Here is a 21,247-nt window from a genome sequence, read left to right as displayed (position 1 = left end):
TCCAAAAAGAATGCCGCTGAGACTTGGTTGTTTCGTTCCAAATATTCAAGTAAATTTACAATTTGCCTCACATTATATCTCATCTGCCTACCCTTAATAAATCCTGACTGATCATTATGAATTATTTGATTCATCACTGGCATTAATCTATTAGCAAGTATCTTGGCAAATATCTTGTAATCAGTATTTAAAAGTGATATAGGCCTATAATTCTCTGCTTTAATACCATCTTGATCTTCCTTCGGTATTAACGAAATAAAGGCTGTCCTCCATGAAGAGGGAACATCCCCTCCCATTTGAATTTTATTAAATAACTCTTTAAGTGGTTCAACCATCTCATTTTGTAAATTTTTATAATAAACAGCTGTTAAACCATCTGTACCTGGTGCTTTACCGATTTTAAGTTGCTTAATTGCAAAATAACAAAATTTCCTCTGAAGTAATTAATTGATTCAGTTCTTCTCTTTGATTTTCTGTAAGCTCACAAATATTTTGTTGTTGTAAATATCTTTCTATCTCTGTATCATCAATCATATCCCTAGTATATAACTTACTATAATACTCTAAAAATGCTTTTTTAATCAAGTTCTTTTGATAAACTTCCTTACCCCTATATTTTATTTTATCAATCGTTCGTGATTTCTGTTTTTTCCTTATTAAATAGGCAAGCCATCTTCCTGGCTTATTGGCATTATTAAACGTATTATGTTTTACATATTGTAAATTAATTGCTACTTGATCTGCCATCAACATGTTAAACTGACCTCTTAATATATTTATTGATTCTTTTATTTTACTATTTCCTGGGCTATTTATCAATAACTGTTCTTTCTTTTTAATTTCCTCTTCAAATTCCTTTTTCTTTTTCTGCAATTTATTTTTGTATTTAATATTCATTTTGATTGCTCAATATTGGAAGAAAGAAGAATTACCTAAAATTGAAGAATGGACACTCAAAGTATCAAATTTGGCAGAAATGGCAAAAATTTCTGCTTACTTGAAAGACTATACACAAGAAAAATATATTTTAGAATGGAAAATGTGGATTGATTATATTCAAAATAAGTATCAGATAAAAAAATATCGAATAGCATATGAGTAAATTTAGGAAATATTTTGTATTAGATTTATTTCTGAAGGAGAGGGGAATTGAGAGTGTGATTATGTGTGGAGTGACTAGAGATTATAATTTAGGAATTATTTTGGATTATGATTGTTAGTTTTGATACCCTGCATTTTGTTCTGGGAAGTCGGGGTGGGGTGTGGGGTAAGGGGATGGGGGGGGTTGAGGGTAGAGGATGGAGTGATGGTTAATGTACAGGGATTATTGAAGATGTATAAATATAATTAATGTAGGGTCGGGTCTGCCCAGTTACCATTTTAGAACGGTGGGGAGGGAGAAAAGAGAGAGTAGGAGGTAGGAAAGAGGAGAAGAGGAAGGAAGAGGGGTAGAAGAGGGAGAAGGAAGGTGGAGGGTGGAGGGAGGAGAGGAGGTAGATAAGAGAAGGAGGAAGGTCTGGAAAGTAGAAGAAGGTAGAAGAGGGAAGAGTGTTAAAAAGGGGGGTGGTGATTGGGCAAGCCCGACTAATTGTATATAACTGTACATTGGATGAGCTGTTTGATATGATTGTAAAAATAAAACTTTTTTATAAAAAAAAAAACAACCGTGGCAAGAAAAGTTGTAAAATGGGGCAAAACTCACTTAACAAATGTCTCACTTAACAACAGAAATTTTGGGCTCAATTGTGGTCGTACGTCGAGGACTACCTGTATAGGAATGGATGCAACTGGTATACCAGCACATATAGATTAGGCCTCATTGACAATGAAAGAACTAGGAGCATTCTTTAGGAGAATGCATAGATTCAGAATAGACTATTCCCCATTTTCCAGAGGAAGAAATACTCATTCATAACATTACCTTATTAGGTTTCTACTTCCTCAAACTGCTGTCTGACCTGTACTGCAGACCCAGAGAGCTCAGTAGCATTGTAAAATTCTCTGCAATCCTCTAAAAAAAACCCGAGGGCTTCATATATACGTTAAAAGGAATACCGCACCCTCACCACATCTCTGACATCAATACAATTGGACGTGTCCAGAAATATTTTACAAGAAGAGTTCTCCATTCCTCTGAAAACAACAAAATACCCTATCCCACCAGACTTAAAATCCTGGGATTAGAAAACTTGGAACTCCGTCGCCTTCGACAAGACCTAAGTTTAACTCATAGAATCATCTATTGTAATGTCCTTCCTGTTAAAGACTACTTCAGCTTCAATTGCAATAATACTAGAGCAACCAATAGATTTAAACTTAATGTCAACCGCTTTAATCTAGATTGCAGAAAATATGACTTCTGTAACAGAATCATCAGTGCTTGGAATACTTTACCTGACTCTGTGGTCTCTTCCCATAATCCCAAAAGCTTTAACCAAAAACTTTCTGCTATTGACCTCACCCCATTCCTAAGAGGACCATAAGGGGTGTGCATAAGCGCACAAACGTGCCTACCGTTCCTGTCCTATTTTCTTTTCTTCTTCCTATATATATGCTTATACCTCCTTATATTTACCCATATATGTGTTTATTTACTATATAATCTTATTGTATGATACCTACATATATTGTTATGACAAAATAAATAAATAAAAATAAATAAATAAATAAAACAAGGAGCCAGCTTGTTGGGGGCAAGAAGAGGCTGACTGTGTAAACCGCTTAGAGGGGGCTGTCCAGCATTGTAAAGCGGTATGTAAGTCTAAGTGCTGCGGCTATTCCACAGACAGTTATTGTGCCCTTGTATTTCCAGGGTTGTTGGAGAACCAGCTGCCTGACCCAGAAGCGAAGTGCTGTGACGTGCAGTGGGACTCCTGTGATCCCCAGCCGGACCGCAGCTACAACACCTCCAGCAAATCCACCAAGTCGGAGTCATTCCACAGCCCCCGTCATGAAGCCCCCCATCACCAGCAAGAGCAGCAGCAGCAGCAGCAGCGGCAGAAGGAACAGCAGCAGCAGGAACAGAAGCAGCACTATCACCTGTATTACCATCACCACCAATACCCTCCCCCGTCTCTGCTGCCGGTCTCTGCAGGGTCTCGCCTCAGCCACAGCAAAATCCGGCTCTGCGTCCTGGTCCTTATGCTCCTGCACACCATGGTGTCCTTCTCCGGTGTGCACAGCAGCGAAGGCTTGAGCTTGGAGGTCCTTCCCGCCGTGGAGGAGAGCATCGCCAGAGACGAGTGACCGAGCGCGAGGGCAGCTCCTCAGGCAAAAAGAAAGGGCGGAAAAGGCGCCTGCGGGGGAGGGGAGGGGGCATTCCTTATACCTCTTTTGGGGGCACCGGTTGGGTGACATGCCATGCACAGACCCACCCCCACGTGGAAACCCCCACCAAGAGCAACTCCTCGCAGGGCCGCCCTGGGATGCCCAGAGGGCTTGTGTGGAAACACAGCCTCCAGGAGGGCTCCAGGAGCTCCTGGCCTGAAGCTGCAGAAGCCAGGCGGCAGGGAAGGGGCAGAGGGCAAGGGGGAGCAGCTGGTGTCCTGGAAAGGCCAGGGCGAGGCTCCCGGGAGCGACCCCTGCTGCTTCTGCCACCACGGATCCTGGGTAAGGTTCCTGGCCGGGATGTTTCCCCTCCAGAGTGAGTAACTGGCCTGTGGCAGTGGCAGAAGTAGCTCACCCAAGATCCAAGTCCTAGGCGAGGCCCATCCCGGGGAACCCAGGGGCGATGACAGGGTTCCTCCCTTCCTTGTTCCTTAGACCTCTCTGGCCCCTTCCCCGCTTTCTCTGACCAAGAGCTGCGAGAAGTGCTGAAGGGACCTTCCCAGGCTCTCTCTTGAGCCAGGGCCCAGGAGAAGTCAGCAGCAGCGGCTTGTGCAGTCTGGAGTCCCATGTTCCCAGAAGGGCTGAATTCCTTCACTGTCTGCCTATCATCTCCGTAAGATGTCCTCAAACACATGAAACACTGTATTTGCCTGGAAGAAAGACTAGGCTTTTCTCCAAAGGGATTACTTTCAAAATTGGAGGGGCGCCTTAGATTCGTTGAGAATAGGCCAATAGAAGCAGTTTCTTCTCTGTTCTTTTTCCTTGAGTTAGTTAATTAGTTAGTTTTGCAGGAGAAGAGGGATTATCTGCCATGCTGGCTCAGGAATTCTGGGAGCTGAAGTCCACAAGTCATAAAAGGGCCATGGTTCCCCACCTGTGCTCTAAGAGGTAGACATGCTGTCTTTCGCACAATGGTAGGAAGTTAGAAATGCCTGTCTCCCTGTTTCTAGCATCTACACAAAAGGATTATAGTTGATTAATTCCAAGTGGAGCCAGAATGTCCCAGCAAACACCTCTGAATAGGCCCACCACATATTTCCTGTGAGAAATACCAGCCCAGACGCAAGGTAGGGTTGTTGTGTTTTTTTGGGATTTTTTGGGGGCAATTGATAGGCTTGGCTTGGCCCTTCATATATTCTCATTAACTGACTCAAGTCCAGTGCAGTTTCTGATTCTTTATAGAAACCGACAGCATGTCCTTATTCTTGGCTCAATTAGCGCCAGAAGGCAAAACAAAAAACAATGGAAGGAAATTAATCAAAGAGTACCAGTAGAACTAAGGAGAAATTTCCTAATGCTGAGAAAAATCAAGTAGTGGAACAGCTTGGCTTCAGAAGTTGTGGGTGCTCTATGATTGAAGGCTTTCAAAAAGAGACTGGAGTGGAGAAACATTCATCTAAAATGGTATAAGGTCTCCTGCTTAAGCAGGGGGTTGGACTAGAAGATCTCCAAGGATCCTTCCAACTCTATTATTCTATGTTCTGTGTATGTATGCTCTATATCTGAAAACAGAAAGAAGTCATCAAAGTTTTGAATATGTTGCTAAAAGTACAACCATTATACAATATGCAATACCAGTGATACATTTTTTTTTTCTAAACTGAGGACTGCTTTTAAATAACCACACCAGAAGTCAGTGGAAAAAAAATAGATGACTTGGGAAAAGTTACACTTTTAAATTAAACCCTCTCTAACGCCAGCTCCAATTTGTTTGTGTCTTTCTTCTGGATACTTTTCATCATTGACTTTTTTCTGAGAATATCTATAGGACTGAAATATGATGATCCCAGAGTAATCTGGGATCATGAACTTCTTGTTGGAAACCAACCCTTACTTTTTTTAAGTTAACAGAATACCTGACAAAATAAAATGACATAGCATTGGACACACCGAGACCCATGGGTACTAGATCATTACTAATCTCTGAGGTAAACAAACCACACAAGACAGGATGGTTCCCCTCTCGTCTACTGCATTATCAATGGAACTAAACCATCTCCATTCTGATTATAGTTTCTTTTCCAACACTGCCATATTGCGACAGGCACTCTCTATTCCTTCTCCCCATGAAGGTCCCACAGTCAAAGCTGATATACAAATATCACCAGAATCACCAGAAATGTTATCGCTTCCCCTCAACCTGATAGTAAAAGCTTAACTTTATGTTATATTCAACATGCATGGTATAAACATGTACTTTTAATATAATGCTACAATGAGGTGGAATAATTTATTATGGGATCAGAGGACAGAGGGAAGGTACATTTAATCCTCCAACTCCAAATTAGTTAATGGAAATAACAAGTTTCCTTACATGTCCATATTCATTTTCAACTATTAATTCTCTGGGCTTCCATTCTTAATCAGGATATCTTATTTCCAGAGGTGGCTGAGGGGGGCAGGTAGGGAGTCTGTGCCCAAGCCAGAGCCCTGGTCTTCCAAGCTACCTTCCACTGAGTTCTATGCAAGAAAATGGAAATGCTCCCCATGGAACTGGGCCTGAGGTTCCATTGACTCAAGCACCCCCACATCCATTTGGCCAACACTCATGTCTATTATTAGTAGGGGCAACTTTTGGAAGAGTCTTTGGGATGTGTTAGATGCCTTGGAGTGCAGTTTTTATGCCTGTCCTAAAGGCAACCCTGGGAAGTGGGAGGTGCTTACGATCAAACATCCCAAAGTAAAATTTCTAAAATGCTTTGATGTAAGTAAAGTTTGGAAACTATAATAAACTGATACACAGTTAAAGAGAACCCTTTGGGATATCTGTAGGAATACATAATAACTAAATGTTCCATCTTTCTGTTCAGCAAAGCAGCTCAAAGCAGCTAACAACACTGGTCAAAAGTTGAGATTAAAATATAGTGCAATAGTGAGTGTTGTCAACAAGGCAGATTCATTGCCTTCTTAATAAAAGTAACATATGGGAGAGAAGCTTCCAAAAAAGCTCCTTGGTTCTAGATCAAAAGAATGAATCTTACATAGGAAAGCAAAGGTGCGTTGTCCTAAGTGACGGTCTGTTCAGAGTGGCTACTTAATCACAAGGCTATTACGCTACCAAGAAAGATGAGATTCCCAGCCATTGACCTGCCCTGCTGTACAGTAAGTCACTGAGGAAAACTCTGATGGCAATCTACGTCCTTCCGAAGAAATTCTGACCAGGGCTGCTGCAAGAAAAGCAAAATTAGCGTTTAAAGCAGCCGGCCTGCAAGAAGCCAACGGCCTGGCTCTCTGTGGCTGGCATTCCTCCCATCTCAACCCATCTGTCCAGCCAAAATCTTGTTTATCGGCAGCAAGAGAGATGGTCCACTGGTCAAGCGAGAAGGGAGGGAGGCACAGCTGAAGAACACAGCAGGGGCAAGCAGAGTCCCAAGAGGCCGACCAGCTGTTGTACCCAAAGCCAGGGACAAGCCCAAGGGGGCTCCCCTGCAGGGGAAAGTTTGTGGGTCCCCCCCCTCCCGTTCTACCGCCTTCCTACCTTGCAGTCTCTGATGCAGGAGCGCACAGAATAATCCTCGGCCTGCAGGTATTTCTCCAGCAAAAGCTCGAACTCCTCGTATTTTTCCTGAGCGTGTTGGTCCAGCCTTTGATACGCCTCCAGGCAGCTGCTGCAGGCCTCCCCGCGCTGGGCTCCCGCAGCAGCCGACAGGAAATCCATCAGCAGGTTGGACAAGCTGCAGTCCAAACTCTCCGGGCCGGCCATGCCGAGCAGCAAGTCCCAGGCCGTGTAAGCGTCACAAAAAGGGAGGCGAAAGGTCCGAAAGTGGCCCTCCAGGAAGTCCAGCTGGGGAGAGGCGGCGGCGGCGGCGGCGGCGAGGGCGGCGGGCGCCGGCAGCCTGGGGGGCACGGCGGCGAAGGCGGCCAGGAGCCCTGCTGGAAGAGGCGCCGCTGGAGCAGGCCGAGCTCAGGTCCGGGCGCGGGGCCGCGGTGGCGGCGGCGGCGGCGCAGTGCGGGGGGCCCGGCGGGGCGGGGCCCTCGGCGCTCCGGTTGCGCGGCCCTCCGAGCAGGGCGGCCCCGGGCTCCGCCATGGCCGAACTCCTGGCCTCAGCTCGGAGCCGCGTTCCGGCGGCGGCGCCGCAGAGCCACAGGCGGTCGGAAAGGAGGACGGCGAAGAAGAGCAGCGAGCCCAGCGACAAACGCCATCTCTGCGCCCGCTCCGAGTCGGCGCACGGCTTCTCGGGCTGGCCCGGCTGGCCCAGGCGGGCGGCTAGGGCGGCGGCGGCGGCGTCATGTTCTCGTGGCTGCATCCAAGCGCCGCTGGTCATATTTTTCGGGGGCGGCGCGGAGACGGGCGGCGGGCGGCGGGCGGCGGCGGGGGGGCTCCCGGGCTCCGCCGCTCCTCCGGGCGCCCCCTCCGCGAGCAGAATGTCACCTACCGCCGCTCCTGCCGCCGCCGCCGCCCAGGCCCCGTGGGAAGGGGAGGGGCGGCCCCATGGCGGCTCGCCCTGCGGCCCGCGACCAGAGCCCGCCGGCCCCGCCCGCTCCTCCTCCCCCGCCGCTGGGCCCCGCGCGGACGCCCCCAGCCTCCCCCCGCGAGGCTGCTAAGGGCTGCCGGGGGCCGGCGCATGGTGCTGCGCCGCGGCGGCGCTTCTCAGCATGGCCAGCCCTGGCGGGAGGAGGCCGCGCCGCGCCGTCCCGGCATCTCCCCCTCCTCCCCCCGGGCGTCCCGGCTGCTCGCTCCGGCGCTCCGGGCTCACCGCTTGGCCCGCTTCATCTTCCGTCCCGACGGGCCCGCCTGGCTCCCTCCCTCCCTCCCTCCCTCCCCCCGCCTGCCTGCCTGCCTGCCTGCCTGGGCCTCCCTGCCCTCCCACCCTCCCACCCTCCGTCCGTCCGTCCGTCCGTCCCTGCGCAGCGGGCAGCCCTCACTCGCCTTTCCTCTTCCGCTTCAGCCCACCCCGGAGCCCCCGGGCGCGGCGGCCAGGCCTGTCCATCTCCCCCTCCCGCGCCCGCCGCTCGCCTTAGGCCGTCGCCATCTTCAGCCGGGCAGGGAACACCTTGAGAAATCGATCGGGTCGGAAAGGAGGGGGCGGCCAGAGGCGGGCGCATGCGCGCTCGGCTCCGCACCCGGGGAACACTTGTAGGAATACATAATAACTAAATGTTCCATCTTTCTGTTCAGCAAAGCAGCTCAAAGCAGCTAACAACACTGGTCAAAAGTTGAGATTAAAATATAGCGCAATAGTGAGTGTTGTCAACAAGGCAGATTCATTGCCTTCTTAATAAAAGTAACATATGGGAGAGAAGCTTCCAAAAAAGCTCCTTGGTTCTAGATCAAAAGAATGAATCTTACATAGGAAAGCAAAGGTGCGTTGTCCTGAGTGACGGTCTGTTCAGAGTGGCTACTTAATCACAAGGCTATTACGCTACCAAGAAAGATGAGATTCCCAGCCATTGACCTGCCCTGCTGTACAGTAAGTCACTGAGGAAAACTCTGATGGCAATCTACGTCCTTCCCAAGAAATTCTGACCAGGGCTGCTGCAAGAAAAGCAAAATTAGCGTTTAAAGCAGCCGGCCTGCAAGAAGCCAACGGCCTGGCTCTCTGTGGCTGGCATTCCTCCCATCTCAACCCATCTGTCCAGCCAAAATCTTGTTTATCGGCAGCAAGAGAGATGGTCCACTGGTCAAGAGAGAAGGGAGGGAGGCACAGCTGAAGAACACAGCAGGGGCAAGCAGAGTCCCAAGAGGCCGACCAGCTGTTGTACCCAAAGCCAGGGACAAGCCCAAGGGGGCTCCCCTGCAGGGGAAAGTTTGTGGGTCCCCCCCATCCCGTTCTACCGCCTTCCTACCTTGCAGTCTCTGATGCAGGAGCGCACAGAATAATCCTCGGCCTGCAGGTATTTCTCCAGCAAAAGCTCGAACTCCTCGTATTTTTCCTGAGCGTGTTGGTCCAGCCTTTGATACGCCTCCAGGCAGCTGCTGCAGGCCTCCCCGCGCTGGGCTCCCGCAGCAGCCGACAGGAAATCCATCAGCAGGTTGGACAAGCTGCAGTCCAAACTCTCCGGGCCGGCCATGCCGAGCAGCAAGTCCCAGGCCGTGTAAGCGTCACAAAAAGGGAGGCGAAAGGTCCGAAAGTGGCCCTCCAGGAAGTCCAGCTGGGGAGAGGCGGCGGCGGCGGCGGCGAGGGCGGCGGCCGCGGGCAGCCTGAGAGGCACGGCGGCGAAGGCGGCCAGGGAGCCCTGCTGGAAGAGGCGCCGCTGGGAGCAGGCCGAGCTCAGGTCCGGGCGCGGGGCCGCGGTGGCGGCGGCGGCGGCGCAGTGCGGGGGGCCCGGCGGGGCGGGGCCCTCGGCGCTCCGGTTGCGCGGCCCTCCGGGCAGGGCGGCCCCCGGCTCCGCCATGGCCGAACTCCTGGCCTCAGCTCAGCCGCGTTCCGGCGGCGGCGCCGCAGAGCCACAGGCGGTCGGAAAGGAGGACGGCGAAGAAGAGCAGCGAGCCCAGCGACAAACGCCATCTCTGCGCCCGCTCCGAGTCGGCGCACGGCTTCTCGGGCTGGCCCGGCTGGCCCAGGCGGGCGGCTAGGGCGGCGGCGGCGGCGTCATGTTCTCGTGGCTGCATCCAAGCGCCGCTGGGCATATTTTTCGGGGGGGGCGCGGGGGCGGGCGGCGGCGGCGGCGGCGGGGGGGCTCCCGGGCTCCGCCGCTCCTCCGGGCGCCCCCTCCGCGAGCAGAATGTCACCTACCGCCGCTCCTGCCGCCCCCGCCGCCCAGGCCCCGTGGGAAGGGGAGGGGCGGCCCCATGGCGGCTCGCCCTGCGGCCCGCGACCAGAGCCCGCCGGCCCTGCCGCTCCTCCTCCACCGCCGCTGAGCCCCGCGCGGACGCCCCAGCCTCCCCGCGAGGCTGCTAAGGGCTGCCGGGGCCGGCGCATGGTGCTGCGCCGCGGCGGCGCTTCTCAGCATGGCCAGCCCTGGCGGGAGGAGGCCGCGCCGCGCCGTCCCGGCATCTCCCTCCTCCCCGGGCGTCCCGGCTGCTCGCTCCGGCGCTCCGGGCTCACCGCTTGGCCCGCTTCATCTTCCGTCCCGACGGGCCCGCCTGGCTCCCTCCTCCCTCCCTCCCCGCCTGCCTGCCTGCCTGCCTGCCTGGGCCTCCTGCCTCCCACCCTCCCACCTCCGTCCGTCCGTCCGTCCCTGCGCAGCGGGCAGCCCTCACTCGCCTTTCCTCTTGCGCTTCAGGCCACTCCGGAGCGCCCGGGCGCGGCGGCCAGGCCTGTCCATCTCCCCCTCCCGCGCCCGCCGCTCGCCTTAGGCCGTCGCCATCTTCAGCCGGGCAGGGAACACCTTGAGAAATCGATCGGGTCGGAAAGGAGGGGGCGGCCAGAGGCGGGGGCGCATGCGCGCTCGGCTCCGCACCCGGGGAACACTTCCTTCGCTCGGCGCCCCTGCCGTCGCCACAGCGCCCCCGAAGCCGCCGCCGCCGCCGCCGCCGCCATGCGGGACGGCGCGGGGCCCCTGGAAGCCCGAGCGTCCGGCGTCGGGGCGGGCTGGCCGGGCGGCTTCCCGACCGCAGCTCCTCCTCGCCCGTCCTCGAGCTGCAGAGGAGCGCGGCTGCCCCTCCGGCCTTCCCCGCGGGGTGGCTGCCTGGCGGGCCGTGGTGCTGAAGGACAGCTCCCGAACGGCGGGAAGCGCCGCGGAGACGCCGCCTGGGCTGCGCGGCTGAGAAACGCGGGGCGCCGCCCGGCTTCTTCGGGAGCCTTTCGGAGCGCGGTGCTGGTTGCGAGGCGCGGAGGGGACGTCCCGCGATAGAGAGGAGGGGCGACGGCGGCGGAGGCTCGAGAGCTGCCCACGAGGTTACGGCGCCTCCAAACCCCCATTGGCTTCTTCCATCTTTTTCCGCGGCTGCGAGCGATGATTTGTGCGGAGACTTTAAGACAGCGCCCCGAGGCGATGCGCCTCTTGGCTGCCTCCTCCCTCTTCATCCAGCTTCTGCCGGCGGCAGCAGTCCCAGCGCATCCACCCTCCACCCATCCTGTCCAGGTAGACCAGAGCTTGGACAAAAGAAGGAGACCCAGGAGCTTAAGTGGCCGTCCCTAAACCCAACTCTACTGGCAATTTTCATTCCATCTTCAGCTGAAAGTCCTGAAGGAAATCGATCGTTAATATCTATTCCACTTTTCAGATGCATACATAATGCAGAGACATCACTGGTCTTTCTTTGGGATGACCTTTGGCGGAGCTGCAACAAGAATTAAAAGAATTACAGACTAACAGATTTGGGAAGGACCTTGAATGTCTTCTAGTCCAACCGTCTTGCTTAAGCAGGAGACCCCGAATCATTCTGGACAAATGCCTCTCCAATCTCTTCTTATAACCCTTCAGTGATGGAACACCCACAACTTCTGACAGAAAATTTCTCCTTAATTTTAGGTTGGAGCTCTCTCTCTCTTCTAAGTTTCCATCTGTTACTTCTTGTTCTGCCCTAGGGTGCTTTGGAGAATAGGTTGACCCCCTCTTCTTTGTAATATTTCCTTAATTATTGGAAGACTGCTATCATGTCACTCCTTCTCTTTGTTAGACTAGACATACCCATGTGCAGATGTAGTCCATCTGGTCCTGTGATTTAAACTTATCTAGAGTGGATAGGTGTTCTCTTACAACTTTCTTGCCAATTTTTATTTATATTCCTGATCTGTCTTTTATGGTGCTGCTTTTGCTAGATTGGGCTTTTTTTTTTCCTTTTGGATGAAGACAGATACAAAGATTGAACAGCAGTTCTGCTTTCTCTCTGCTGCCGGTGACCTCCTTGCCATTTTCTCCCAATAGTGGATCAATCATTTTCTTGGGGTTTTTTTCTTATTTTTTACAACCAACCTGGTTTAGTGCAACCATCTTGGTTCCTTTTTTTAATCTCAGCAATTTTTAGTACCATTTACCATAGTACCTTGCTGAATGTCTGTTGGGATTAGGAATGAACAGTATCTTGTCTTAATTAGAGAATGTTTAAGCACCATCAAGACTAATGTGGACAGAAGGCTGCAAGTTACAGCCCAACAGTCAAACACATCTGACAAATAGAACTCTAATCATTAAAATATTCTTTCTGAGTATTTTAATGGCTGCCAACTGGAACCTGGTAACTTTGCAAAATATGCTCATTTACATACATGCATGCATATTGTGTATGAACTGGACATCGTGCAGAATTGTCTGACTTGGACCAAGATTATGTGAAAACAAATCTGATATTTCAAAGGAATGCCAGTGTGCATGCACTCAATATGTAGTGTGTACCTTTTATCAATCTTTGACACAGCTGGATGGAAGACCATCTAGTAGGCTTTGGATATTGCCAACATCCAAAGATCTGAATAGGAATGGACCCAGAACACCAAGCATTTTGGGTGTTTTCTTTGTGATAGTCCTGAAATGTAAGCTAACAATCAATGGTTATCAGGACTGAGAACTCAACCGCCTAGGCCTCTCCCAAATACTGTACATAGTGAACCTGAAACCTGAAATTAGGACTTTTCAATTCATTTATCCTTTCCCTGATATAGACCTTTTACTTTATAGCAATTCAGTAATAACACCCAGAGTTGCTTTGGATAGTGAGATGGGCAGCAGATAGATAGAGGTAGATAGATAGATAGACAGACAGGCAGGCAGGCAGGCAGGCAGGCAGGCAGGCAGGCAGACAGACAGACAGACAAAGATTTAAGAACATTGACAACAACCGGTATATGGTTATAGACTCCTTCCTGCACAGCTGGTAGAGAATGATGATTACTAACCATTCAGAAATGATGAAGGAATGAAAAAGTGATCCTCTTCCCAAATGAGCTTTTTCCTGCTTATGTGAATGTGGAGATTGGGCACAAGAGAAGGTGGGTGATCAGGACTAGGATGGGATGTTTACTTTCCTCCAGGGCTTACTACTTGAGAGCCATCACTGATGTGCTCCTTGCCTTCTTCAATGACATCACTTTTCACAGGGGTGAAATCCAGCAGGTTCTGGAGAACTGGTAGCAGAAATTATAAGCAGTTCAGAGAACTGGCAAATACCACCTTCTTCAGGAGCCTTTGGGAGCGCGGTGCTGGTTGCGAGGCGCGGAGGGACGTCCCGCGATAGAGAGGAGGGGCGACGGCGGCGGAGGCTCGAGAGCTGCCCACGAGGGTTACGGCGCCTCCAAAGCCTCATTGGCTTCTTCCATCTTTTCCGCGGCTGCGAGCGATGATTTGTGCGGAGACTTTAAGACAGCGCCCCGAAGCCGCCGCCGCCGCCATGCGGGACGGCGCGGGGCCCCTGGAAGCCCGAGCGTCCGGCGTCGGGGCGGGCTGGCCGGGCGGCTTCCCGACCGCAGCTCCTCCTCGCCCGTCCTCGGGCTGCAGAGGAGCGCGGCTGCCCCTCCCGCCTTCCCCGCGGGGTGGCTGCCTGGCGGGCCGTGGTGCTGAAGGACAGCTCCCGAACGGCGGGAAGCGCCGCGGAGACGCCGCCTGGGGTGCGCGGCCGAGAAACGGGGGGCGCCGCCCGGCTCCTTGGGGAGCCTTTGGGAGCGCGGTGCTGGTTGCGAGGCGCGGAGGGGACGTCCCGCGATAGAGAGGAGGGGCGACGGCGGCGGAGGCTCGAGAGCTGCCCACGAGGGTTACGGCGCCTCCAAAGCCTCATTGGCTTCTTCCATCTTTTTCCGCGGCTGCGAGCGATGATTTGTGCGGAGACTTTAAGACAGCGCCCCGAAGCCGCCGCCGCCATGCGGGACGGCGCGGGGCCCCTGGAAGCCCGAGCGCCCGGCGTCGGGGCGGGCTGGCCGGGCGGCTTCCCGACCGCAGCTCCTCCTCGCCCGTCCTCGAGCTGCAGAGGAGCGCGGCTGCCCCTCCGGCCTTCCCCGCGGGGTGGCTGCCTGGCGGGCCGTGGTGCTGAAGGACAGCTCCCGAACGGCGGGAAGCGCCGCGGAGACGCCGCCTGGGGTGGGCGGCTGAGGAACGCGGGGCGCAGCCCGGCTTCTTCGGGACCCTTTGGGAGCGCGGTGCAGGTTGCGAGGCGCGGAGGGGACGTCCCGCGATAGAGAGGAGGGGCGACGGCGGCGGAGGCTCGAGAGCTGCCCACGAGGGTTACGGCGCCTCCAAAGCCTCATTGGCTTCTTCCATCTTTTTCCGCGGCTGCGAGCGATGATTTGTGCGGAGACTTTAAGACAGCGCCCCGAAGCCGCCGCCGCCATGCGGGACGGCGCGGGGCCCCTGGAAGCCCGAGCGCCCGGCGTCGGGGCGGGCTGGCCGGGCGGCTTCCCCCCCGCAGCTCCTCCTCGCCCGTCCTCGAGCTGCAGAGGAGCGCGGCTGCCCCTCCGGCCTTCCCCGCGGGGTGGCTGCCTGGCGGGCCGTGGTGCTGAAGGACAGCTCCCGAACGGCGGGAAGCGCCGCGGAGACGCCGCCTGGGCTGCGCGGCTGAGAAACGCGGGGCGCAGCCCGGCTTCTTCGGGAGCCTTTGGGAGCGCGGTGCTGGTTGCGAGGCGCGGAGGGGACGTCCCGCGATAGAGAGGAGGGGCGACGGCGGCGGAGGCTCGAGAGCTGCCCACGAGGGTTACGGCGCCTCCAAAGCCTCATTGGCTTCTTCCATCTTTTTCCGCGGCTGCGAGCGATGATTTGTGCGGAGACTTTAAGACAGCGCCCCGAGGCGATGCGCCTCTTGGCTGCCTCCTCCCTCTTCATCCAGCTTCTGCCGGCGGCAGCAGTCCCAGCGCATCCACCCTCCACCGATCCTGTCCAGGTAGACTAGAGAGCTTGGACAAAAGAAGGAGACCCAGGAGCTTAAGTGGCCGTCCCTAAACCCAACTCTACTGGCAATTTTCATTCCATCTTCAGCTGAAAGTCCTGAAGGAAATCGATCGTTAATATCTATTCCACTTTTCAGATGCATACATAATGCGGAGACATCACTGGTCTTTCTTTGGGATGACCTTTGGCGGAGCTGCAACAAGAATTAAAAGAATTACAGACTAACAGATTTGGGAAGGACCTTGAATGTCTTCTAGTCCAACCGTCTTGCTTAAGCAGGAGACCCCGAATCATTCTGGACAAATGCCTCTCCAATCTCTTCTTATAACCCTTCAGTGATGGAACACCCACAACTTCTGACAGAAAATTTCTCCTTAATTCTAGGTTGGAGCTCTCTCTCTCTTCTAAGTTTCCATCTGTTACTTCTTGTTCTGCCCTAGGGTGCTTTGGAGAATAGGTTGACCCCCTCTTCTTTGTAATATTTCCTTAATTATTGGAAGACTGCTATCATGTCACTCCTTCTCTTTGTTAGACTAGACATACCCATGTGCAGATGTAGTCCATCTGGTCCTGTGATTTAAACTTATCTAGAGTGGATAGGTGTTCTCTTACAACTTTCTTGCCAATTTTTATTTATATTCCTGATCTGTCTTTTATGGTGCTGCTTTTGCTAGATTGGGCTATTTTTTTTCCCTTTTGGATGAAGATAGATACAAAGATTGAACAGCAGTTCTGCTTTCTCTCTGCTGCCGGTGACCTCCTTGCCATTTTCTCCCAATAGTGGATCAATCATTTTCTTGGGGTTTTTTTCTTATTTTTTACAACCAACCTGGTTTAGTGCAACCATCTTGGTTCCTTTTTTTAATCTCAGCAATTTTTAGTACCATTTACCATAGTACCTTGCTGAATGTCTGTCGGGATTAGGAATGAACAGTATCTTGTCTTAATTAGAGAATGTTTAAGCACCATCAAGACTAATGTGGACAGAAGGCTGCAAGTTACAGCCCAACAGTCAAACACATCTGACAAATAGAACTCTAATCATTAAAATATTCTTTCTGAGTATTTTAATGGCTGCCAACTGGAACCTGGTAACTTTGCAAAATATGCTCATTTACATACATGCATGCATATTGTGTATGAACTGGACATCGTGCAGAATTGTCTGACTTGGACCAAGATTATGTGAAAACAAATCTGATATTTCAAAGGAATGCCAGTGTGCATGCACTCAATATGTAGTGTGTACCTTTTATCAATCTTTGACACAGCTGGATGGAAGACCATCTAGTAGGCTTTGGATATTGCCAACATCCAAAGATCTGAATAGGAATGGACCCAGAACACCAAGCATTTTGGGTGTTTTCTTTGTGATAGTCCTGAAATGTAAGCTAACAATCAATGGTTATCAGGACTGAGAACTCAACCGCCTAGGCCTCTCCCAAATACTGTACATAGTGAACCTGAAACCTGAAATTAGGACTTTTCAATTCATTTATCCTTTCCCTGATATAGACCTTTTACTTTATAGCAATTCAGGAATAACACCCAGAGTTGCTTTGGATAGTGAGATGGGCAGCAGATAGATAGAGGTAGATGATAGATAGATAAATAGGCAGGCAGGCAGGCAGGCAGGCAGGCAGGCAGGCAGGCAGGCAGGCAGGCAGACAGACAGACAGACAGACAAAGATTTAAGAACATTGACAACAACCGGTATATGGTTATAGACTCCTTCCTGCACAGCTGGTAGAGAATGATGATTACTAACCATTCAGAAATGATGAAGGAATGAAAAAGTGATCCTCTTCCCAAATGAGCTTTTTCCTGCTTATGTGAATGTGGAGATTGGGCACAAGAGAAGGTGGGTGATCAGGACTAGGATGGGATGTTTACTTTCCTCCAGGGCTTACTACTTGAGAGCCATCACTGATGTGCTCCTTGCCTTCTTCAATGACATCACTTTTCACAGGGGTGAAATCCAGCAGGTTCTGGAGAACTGGTAGCAGAAATTATAAGCAGTTCAGAGAACTGGCAAATACCACCTCTGGATGGCCCGAGAGTGGGGTGGGGTGAATGGCTGGAAGGGGCGAGTGAGCATCAAGCAGGTAGGGTGAGTGGGCGGCGACCCGTGGGGGCGGGGGGCATGGACAGGCAGAAGTCGCTACCGGTTTGGCAACCCAGGCCAAATCACCATACTGGTTCGCCTGAACCAGTGTGAACCGGCTGAATACCACCTCTGGATTAGGGGACTGGAGGCTAAAACTTAAGATGAACGGTTGCAGAAACTGGGCCTGGCTAGTCTAGTGAAGAGAAGGAGTAGGGGAGACATGATAGCATCTTCCAATATTTGAGGGGCTGCCATAGAGATGTGTTTTCCAAAGCACTCGAAGACCAGACAAGGAATAATGGATGGAAACTGAACAAGGAGAGATACATCCTGGATATAAGGAGGAATTTTCTGACAGTGAGAGCAATCAACCAGTGGAACAGAAGTTGCTTTCAGAAGTTGTGGGAGCTTCATCCCTGGAGGCTTTCAAGAAGAGACTGGACTGCCATCTGTCAGAAATGGTGTAGGGTCTCCTGCTTGGGTGGGAGGGTTGGACTAGATAATGTAAAAGTCCCTTCCAACTCTGTTATTTTATTAACCAAATGACATATGGCCACTCAGGGTCTCTCAGACATGTAAAACAATCCACAGCACATCCAAAGGAATAAAATTGAAAAGGCCGGAGGAAAACAATAGCATGTCCTTATCAGCAGAGGAAATGACAGCAAATTTTAGAAATGCAAGTCTATTGAAAAACAACCTGCACTAACCAAGGGCTCCTATAGCAAAGTAACAACCCAACTTCCCACAAATGGAGGTGTGTAAGAACTTTATTCAGATGACTACAAATGCACCTGAGAACATCAGAAAAAAGAAACAGACTGTCTGTACAACATCCTCCAGCAAAATATATACCCACACCACTGTTCTGCATGTAGTAGAACCACACTCTCTGGAACTTGCTAAAAATGCTTGGAGCCACCAGATTCTCTTGAAATCACGCTCTCCTTGCTCTTTACCATGCGACTTTTTAATTATTTATTGTTCTTTGAGATCCTGGATGCCCCTAATAGATGTTTCAAGCCGTTTCTGAGTACCTAGATGGGGTGCTTCAGGTCCTTCCGCTGTCGACAGTCATGTTGGGGGCACAAAAACATTTCCACATTGAAAGAATTAGACAATGACATCAATGTTGCCCAGGGGACAATTAATTGGGGATTACTTCAGGTCCCCATTAAGCTGCCCACCAAAGTGGTACTCATCTATTTTCGGTTGCCTGCCTTCGAACTGTTGGGTTGGCAGGAGCAGGAGCAAGTGATGGGACCTTACCCTGTCCTGTAGTAACAACTGGGTCTCGAACGCAAGCCTGACAATCATCTTACCAGTGTTCTAGCCACATGAGCCATTGCACTCCTTTTCTTCAAGGTTATTTACAGGTGGTTCAAGCCATATTTTGGCATCTACCTTCTCCAGGTTTCTCAATAATTCTTGAAGCCATTTTTCCAGAACTGGTCTGGGTTCTTCAGATGATAAGAAGCTTTCTAGAGATCTTTGAAGCCATTGTAATATCTTTTCCACATATCTTTCATCTTTCATAACATTGGTACTTGGTTCTCAAGCCAAACATCACTTAGGGTATCTCAAACCTCTACTTTAGACTTTTGTAGATCTGTTAATACATGCTTTAAGCCATTCCTGAACGGTTTAGGTCCTTCCCCTTTGAGGTTCATTATAATATATTTCAAGCCATTTTTTGCAATCTTGTTTAGAAGCTTCAAGACTTTTCTTGTCCGGGTTTTTCAATGAATCCGGAAGTCCTTTTTCCAGAACTGGTGAAGATTCAGTAGAAGATGAGAGGCTTTCTAAGGGTCCTTGAAGCCATTGTAATGCAGCAGGTGATGGAGGTGGTAGAAAATCCAGTTGTTCGGCTAAGTGCATCTGCTGGAGCATCTGTTACATCCAATTTTGGTCACCACAATATAAAAAAGATACTGAGATTCTGGAAAGTCCATTCATGCCTTAAAGTAGGGCTGTCAAACTCCCGGCCCACGGGCTGGACATGCCCAGGCCCAGTTTAGTGAAGTGGGAAAAAGTCCCAATATGTCACATGACGCAGCTGAGACGTGAATTTGACACCCCTGCCTTAAAGTATCTCTCTTCAAACAATCCTGACTTCCCACTTGATTCCGAGTCCAATTCAAGGCAAATTAATCCATCCAAACCCTCCAAAGGAGCCTGCATCAGGTATCTATCAATCTGCTCATCTCTGGCACTGCTAAGATTTTTCTGATAACAGGAAAAGATGGTGACCATTTGAAATATAATGGGACCCCCACCCCACCCCACCTAAGTACTTAAAATCCCATCTTGGGGATGAAAACCAGGTGGGTGACCTTGAGCCAGTCTTTCTCTCAGCTTTAGCCCACCTCACAAGGTTGCTGTTGTGGGGATGAAGGAGTCTGAGGTATGTTCACCACTTTGAGCTATTTAGAAAAATAATAAAGGTGGGTTAAAAATCTAATTAATAAAAATTAAAATAAATAAATATTTCAGTCACCAGGCTGAGTGTGTTTGGGAAATAACCATAGCTGGCCAATGGAGTCCCTTTTTAGGTTAATTTCTCCAAATTATTGAGCCAGATCAATTTCTATATTTGTGGTCACAATGCCCATCCAACTGAGACATCCTGAGGCAATTTTTTGGTTCCTAAATCTTGCAGATTTTTCCTAGCGGAAATCATTGCCGCCTGCCAGCTGGCACCAACCCATTTTTCAGAGACATGATGGACGGGGACTTTAGTCAAAGTTCTGCAGGTTGTTAATGCAGCAGGTATGAGCACTTCTGTGATCTGGGGTTGAACCTCACTTTTCTCATTTGCCCCCAGCCCTGAATTCTGCCTAATGGGAACTTTCTTCTGAAATGCCCAAATGAGGGAGATCCTCTTAATACCCACAGTGCCAGCGCACTCAGCTGCTCAATCCAGCCGCTTTCCAAGAATTTTGAGCAGAGGCTCCTAGCACTGAGTGACCAGCCAATGCCTGAAAAACCTCTTATTCACAGAGGCTGCGCTACTGCAAAGGATCCAACTGTAGAACCCTAGGGGTGCAGGTAATCCTCGACTTATGACCGTGATATGTACCAGACTTTCCTTTGCGAAGCGAGGAAGATGTTCAGTGAGTCACAGCTATTTTTTTAAACTTTTGCACCACTGTTGCTAAAGAAATCATCTCAGTTGTGAACTGGGGCTTCTCCGCAGTGGTGGCTTTAGTAACCCATCCAGTTGAGACCCCCGCCTAGGCCTAGGCAGATTCTGCTTGGCACTGGAGATGCGGCCAAGGACCCTCTTCACAGCTCCAGCAAACGGGGCCGTTCTTTCCCCCTATCACTCGATTCCTCTTGCAGCTCCTCACCGCCTCCCGCTTGCCCAACTGCTCCCCCTGCTTTCACTTTCCTACCCTCGCTTGACCAGTGGTGGAATTCAATTTTTTTTTACTACCGGTTGTGGGTGTGGTTTGGTGGGTGTGATATCACCCACCCTTCATGTACTGTTGGGACAAAAGGAGACACGGAAAGGAGACCGCAGGAAGCCGTAGATTGGGCTAGGATGGGTGTTGGAGGAGAATTGTTTGGGTGGCATATTTTTCAATGCCAGGGTGAATGCTGGCACCAAAAGGAAACAGTCTCTCTCTTCCCTCCATAGCTGGGCTGGCCAAGATCCCTCTCCTGCTTCTTTGCAAAGAGTGAACAGGAGCTACTGGGGGTTCTTCATCAACCCCTCTTTAAGCTGACTCCTCCTTACCAGAATGTTTAAGGATAAATCCGAAAAATGTTGGAAGTGCCATCAGATACCTGGATACCATATGTGGTGAACATGCATTGAAGCTAAAAGATATTGGACTAAAATACACACATGGCTGGAGAAAATGATCAAAAAACATATAGACTTAAAGCCAGAAGTCTTTCTGTTGGGGATTATATCTGAAACATATAGTAGAGAATTAAAATATTTGATGGTGAATTTTATAACAGCAGCTAGGATTGTGTTTGCTAAAAATTGGAAAAATGGGAAACTACCTTTACAAGATGAAATCATTAGGAAGATAATGGAATGTGCAGAAATGAGTAAATTGACATCCGAAATCAGAGAACAAGAAGATAAGCAATATTATAAGA

General features: G+C 50.8%; 2 protein-coding genes across 2 annotated transcripts in view; both read right to left on the bottom strand.

The window, feature by feature from the left end:
* LOC131183896 (NALCN channel auxiliary factor 2-like) overlaps positions 1-7,355 on the bottom strand; it is a 33,981-nt gene extending 26,626 nt beyond the window's left edge. Inside the window, exons 1-2 of the mRNA XM_058154642.1 lie at positions 7,244-7,355; positions 6,806-7,197 (exon numbers count right to left, since the gene is read on the bottom strand). Coding sequence (XP_058010625.1) covers positions 6,806-7,197; positions 7,244-7,355 — 504 coding nt within the window. The remainder of the gene's footprint in view (positions 1-6,805; positions 7,198-7,243) is intronic.
* A 1,388-nt stretch (positions 7,356-8,743) lies between these two features.
* Positions 8,744-9,898, bottom strand: LOC131183894 (NALCN channel auxiliary factor 2-like). The gene is made up of 3 exons (XM_058154641.1): positions 9,717-9,898; positions 9,115-9,673; positions 8,744-8,803 (listed from the first exon to the last, which is right to left on the bottom strand). The coding sequence occupies exons 1-3, from the start codon at positions 9,896-9,898 to the stop codon at positions 8,744-8,746; spliced, it is 801 nt and encodes a 266-aa protein (XP_058010624.1).
* Positions 9,899-21,247: the final 11,349 nt, after the last annotated feature.

The sequence above is a fragment of the Ahaetulla prasina genome, chromosome 11 (genome assembly GCF_028640845.1).
Source record: "Ahaetulla prasina isolate Xishuangbanna chromosome 11, ASM2864084v1, whole genome shotgun sequence".
Lineage (NCBI taxonomy): Eukaryota > Metazoa > Chordata > Lepidosauria > Squamata > Colubridae > Ahaetulla > Ahaetulla prasina.
Note: the sequence above shows the minus strand (reverse complement) of the source record. Positions and strands in the feature narration are given on the sequence as shown.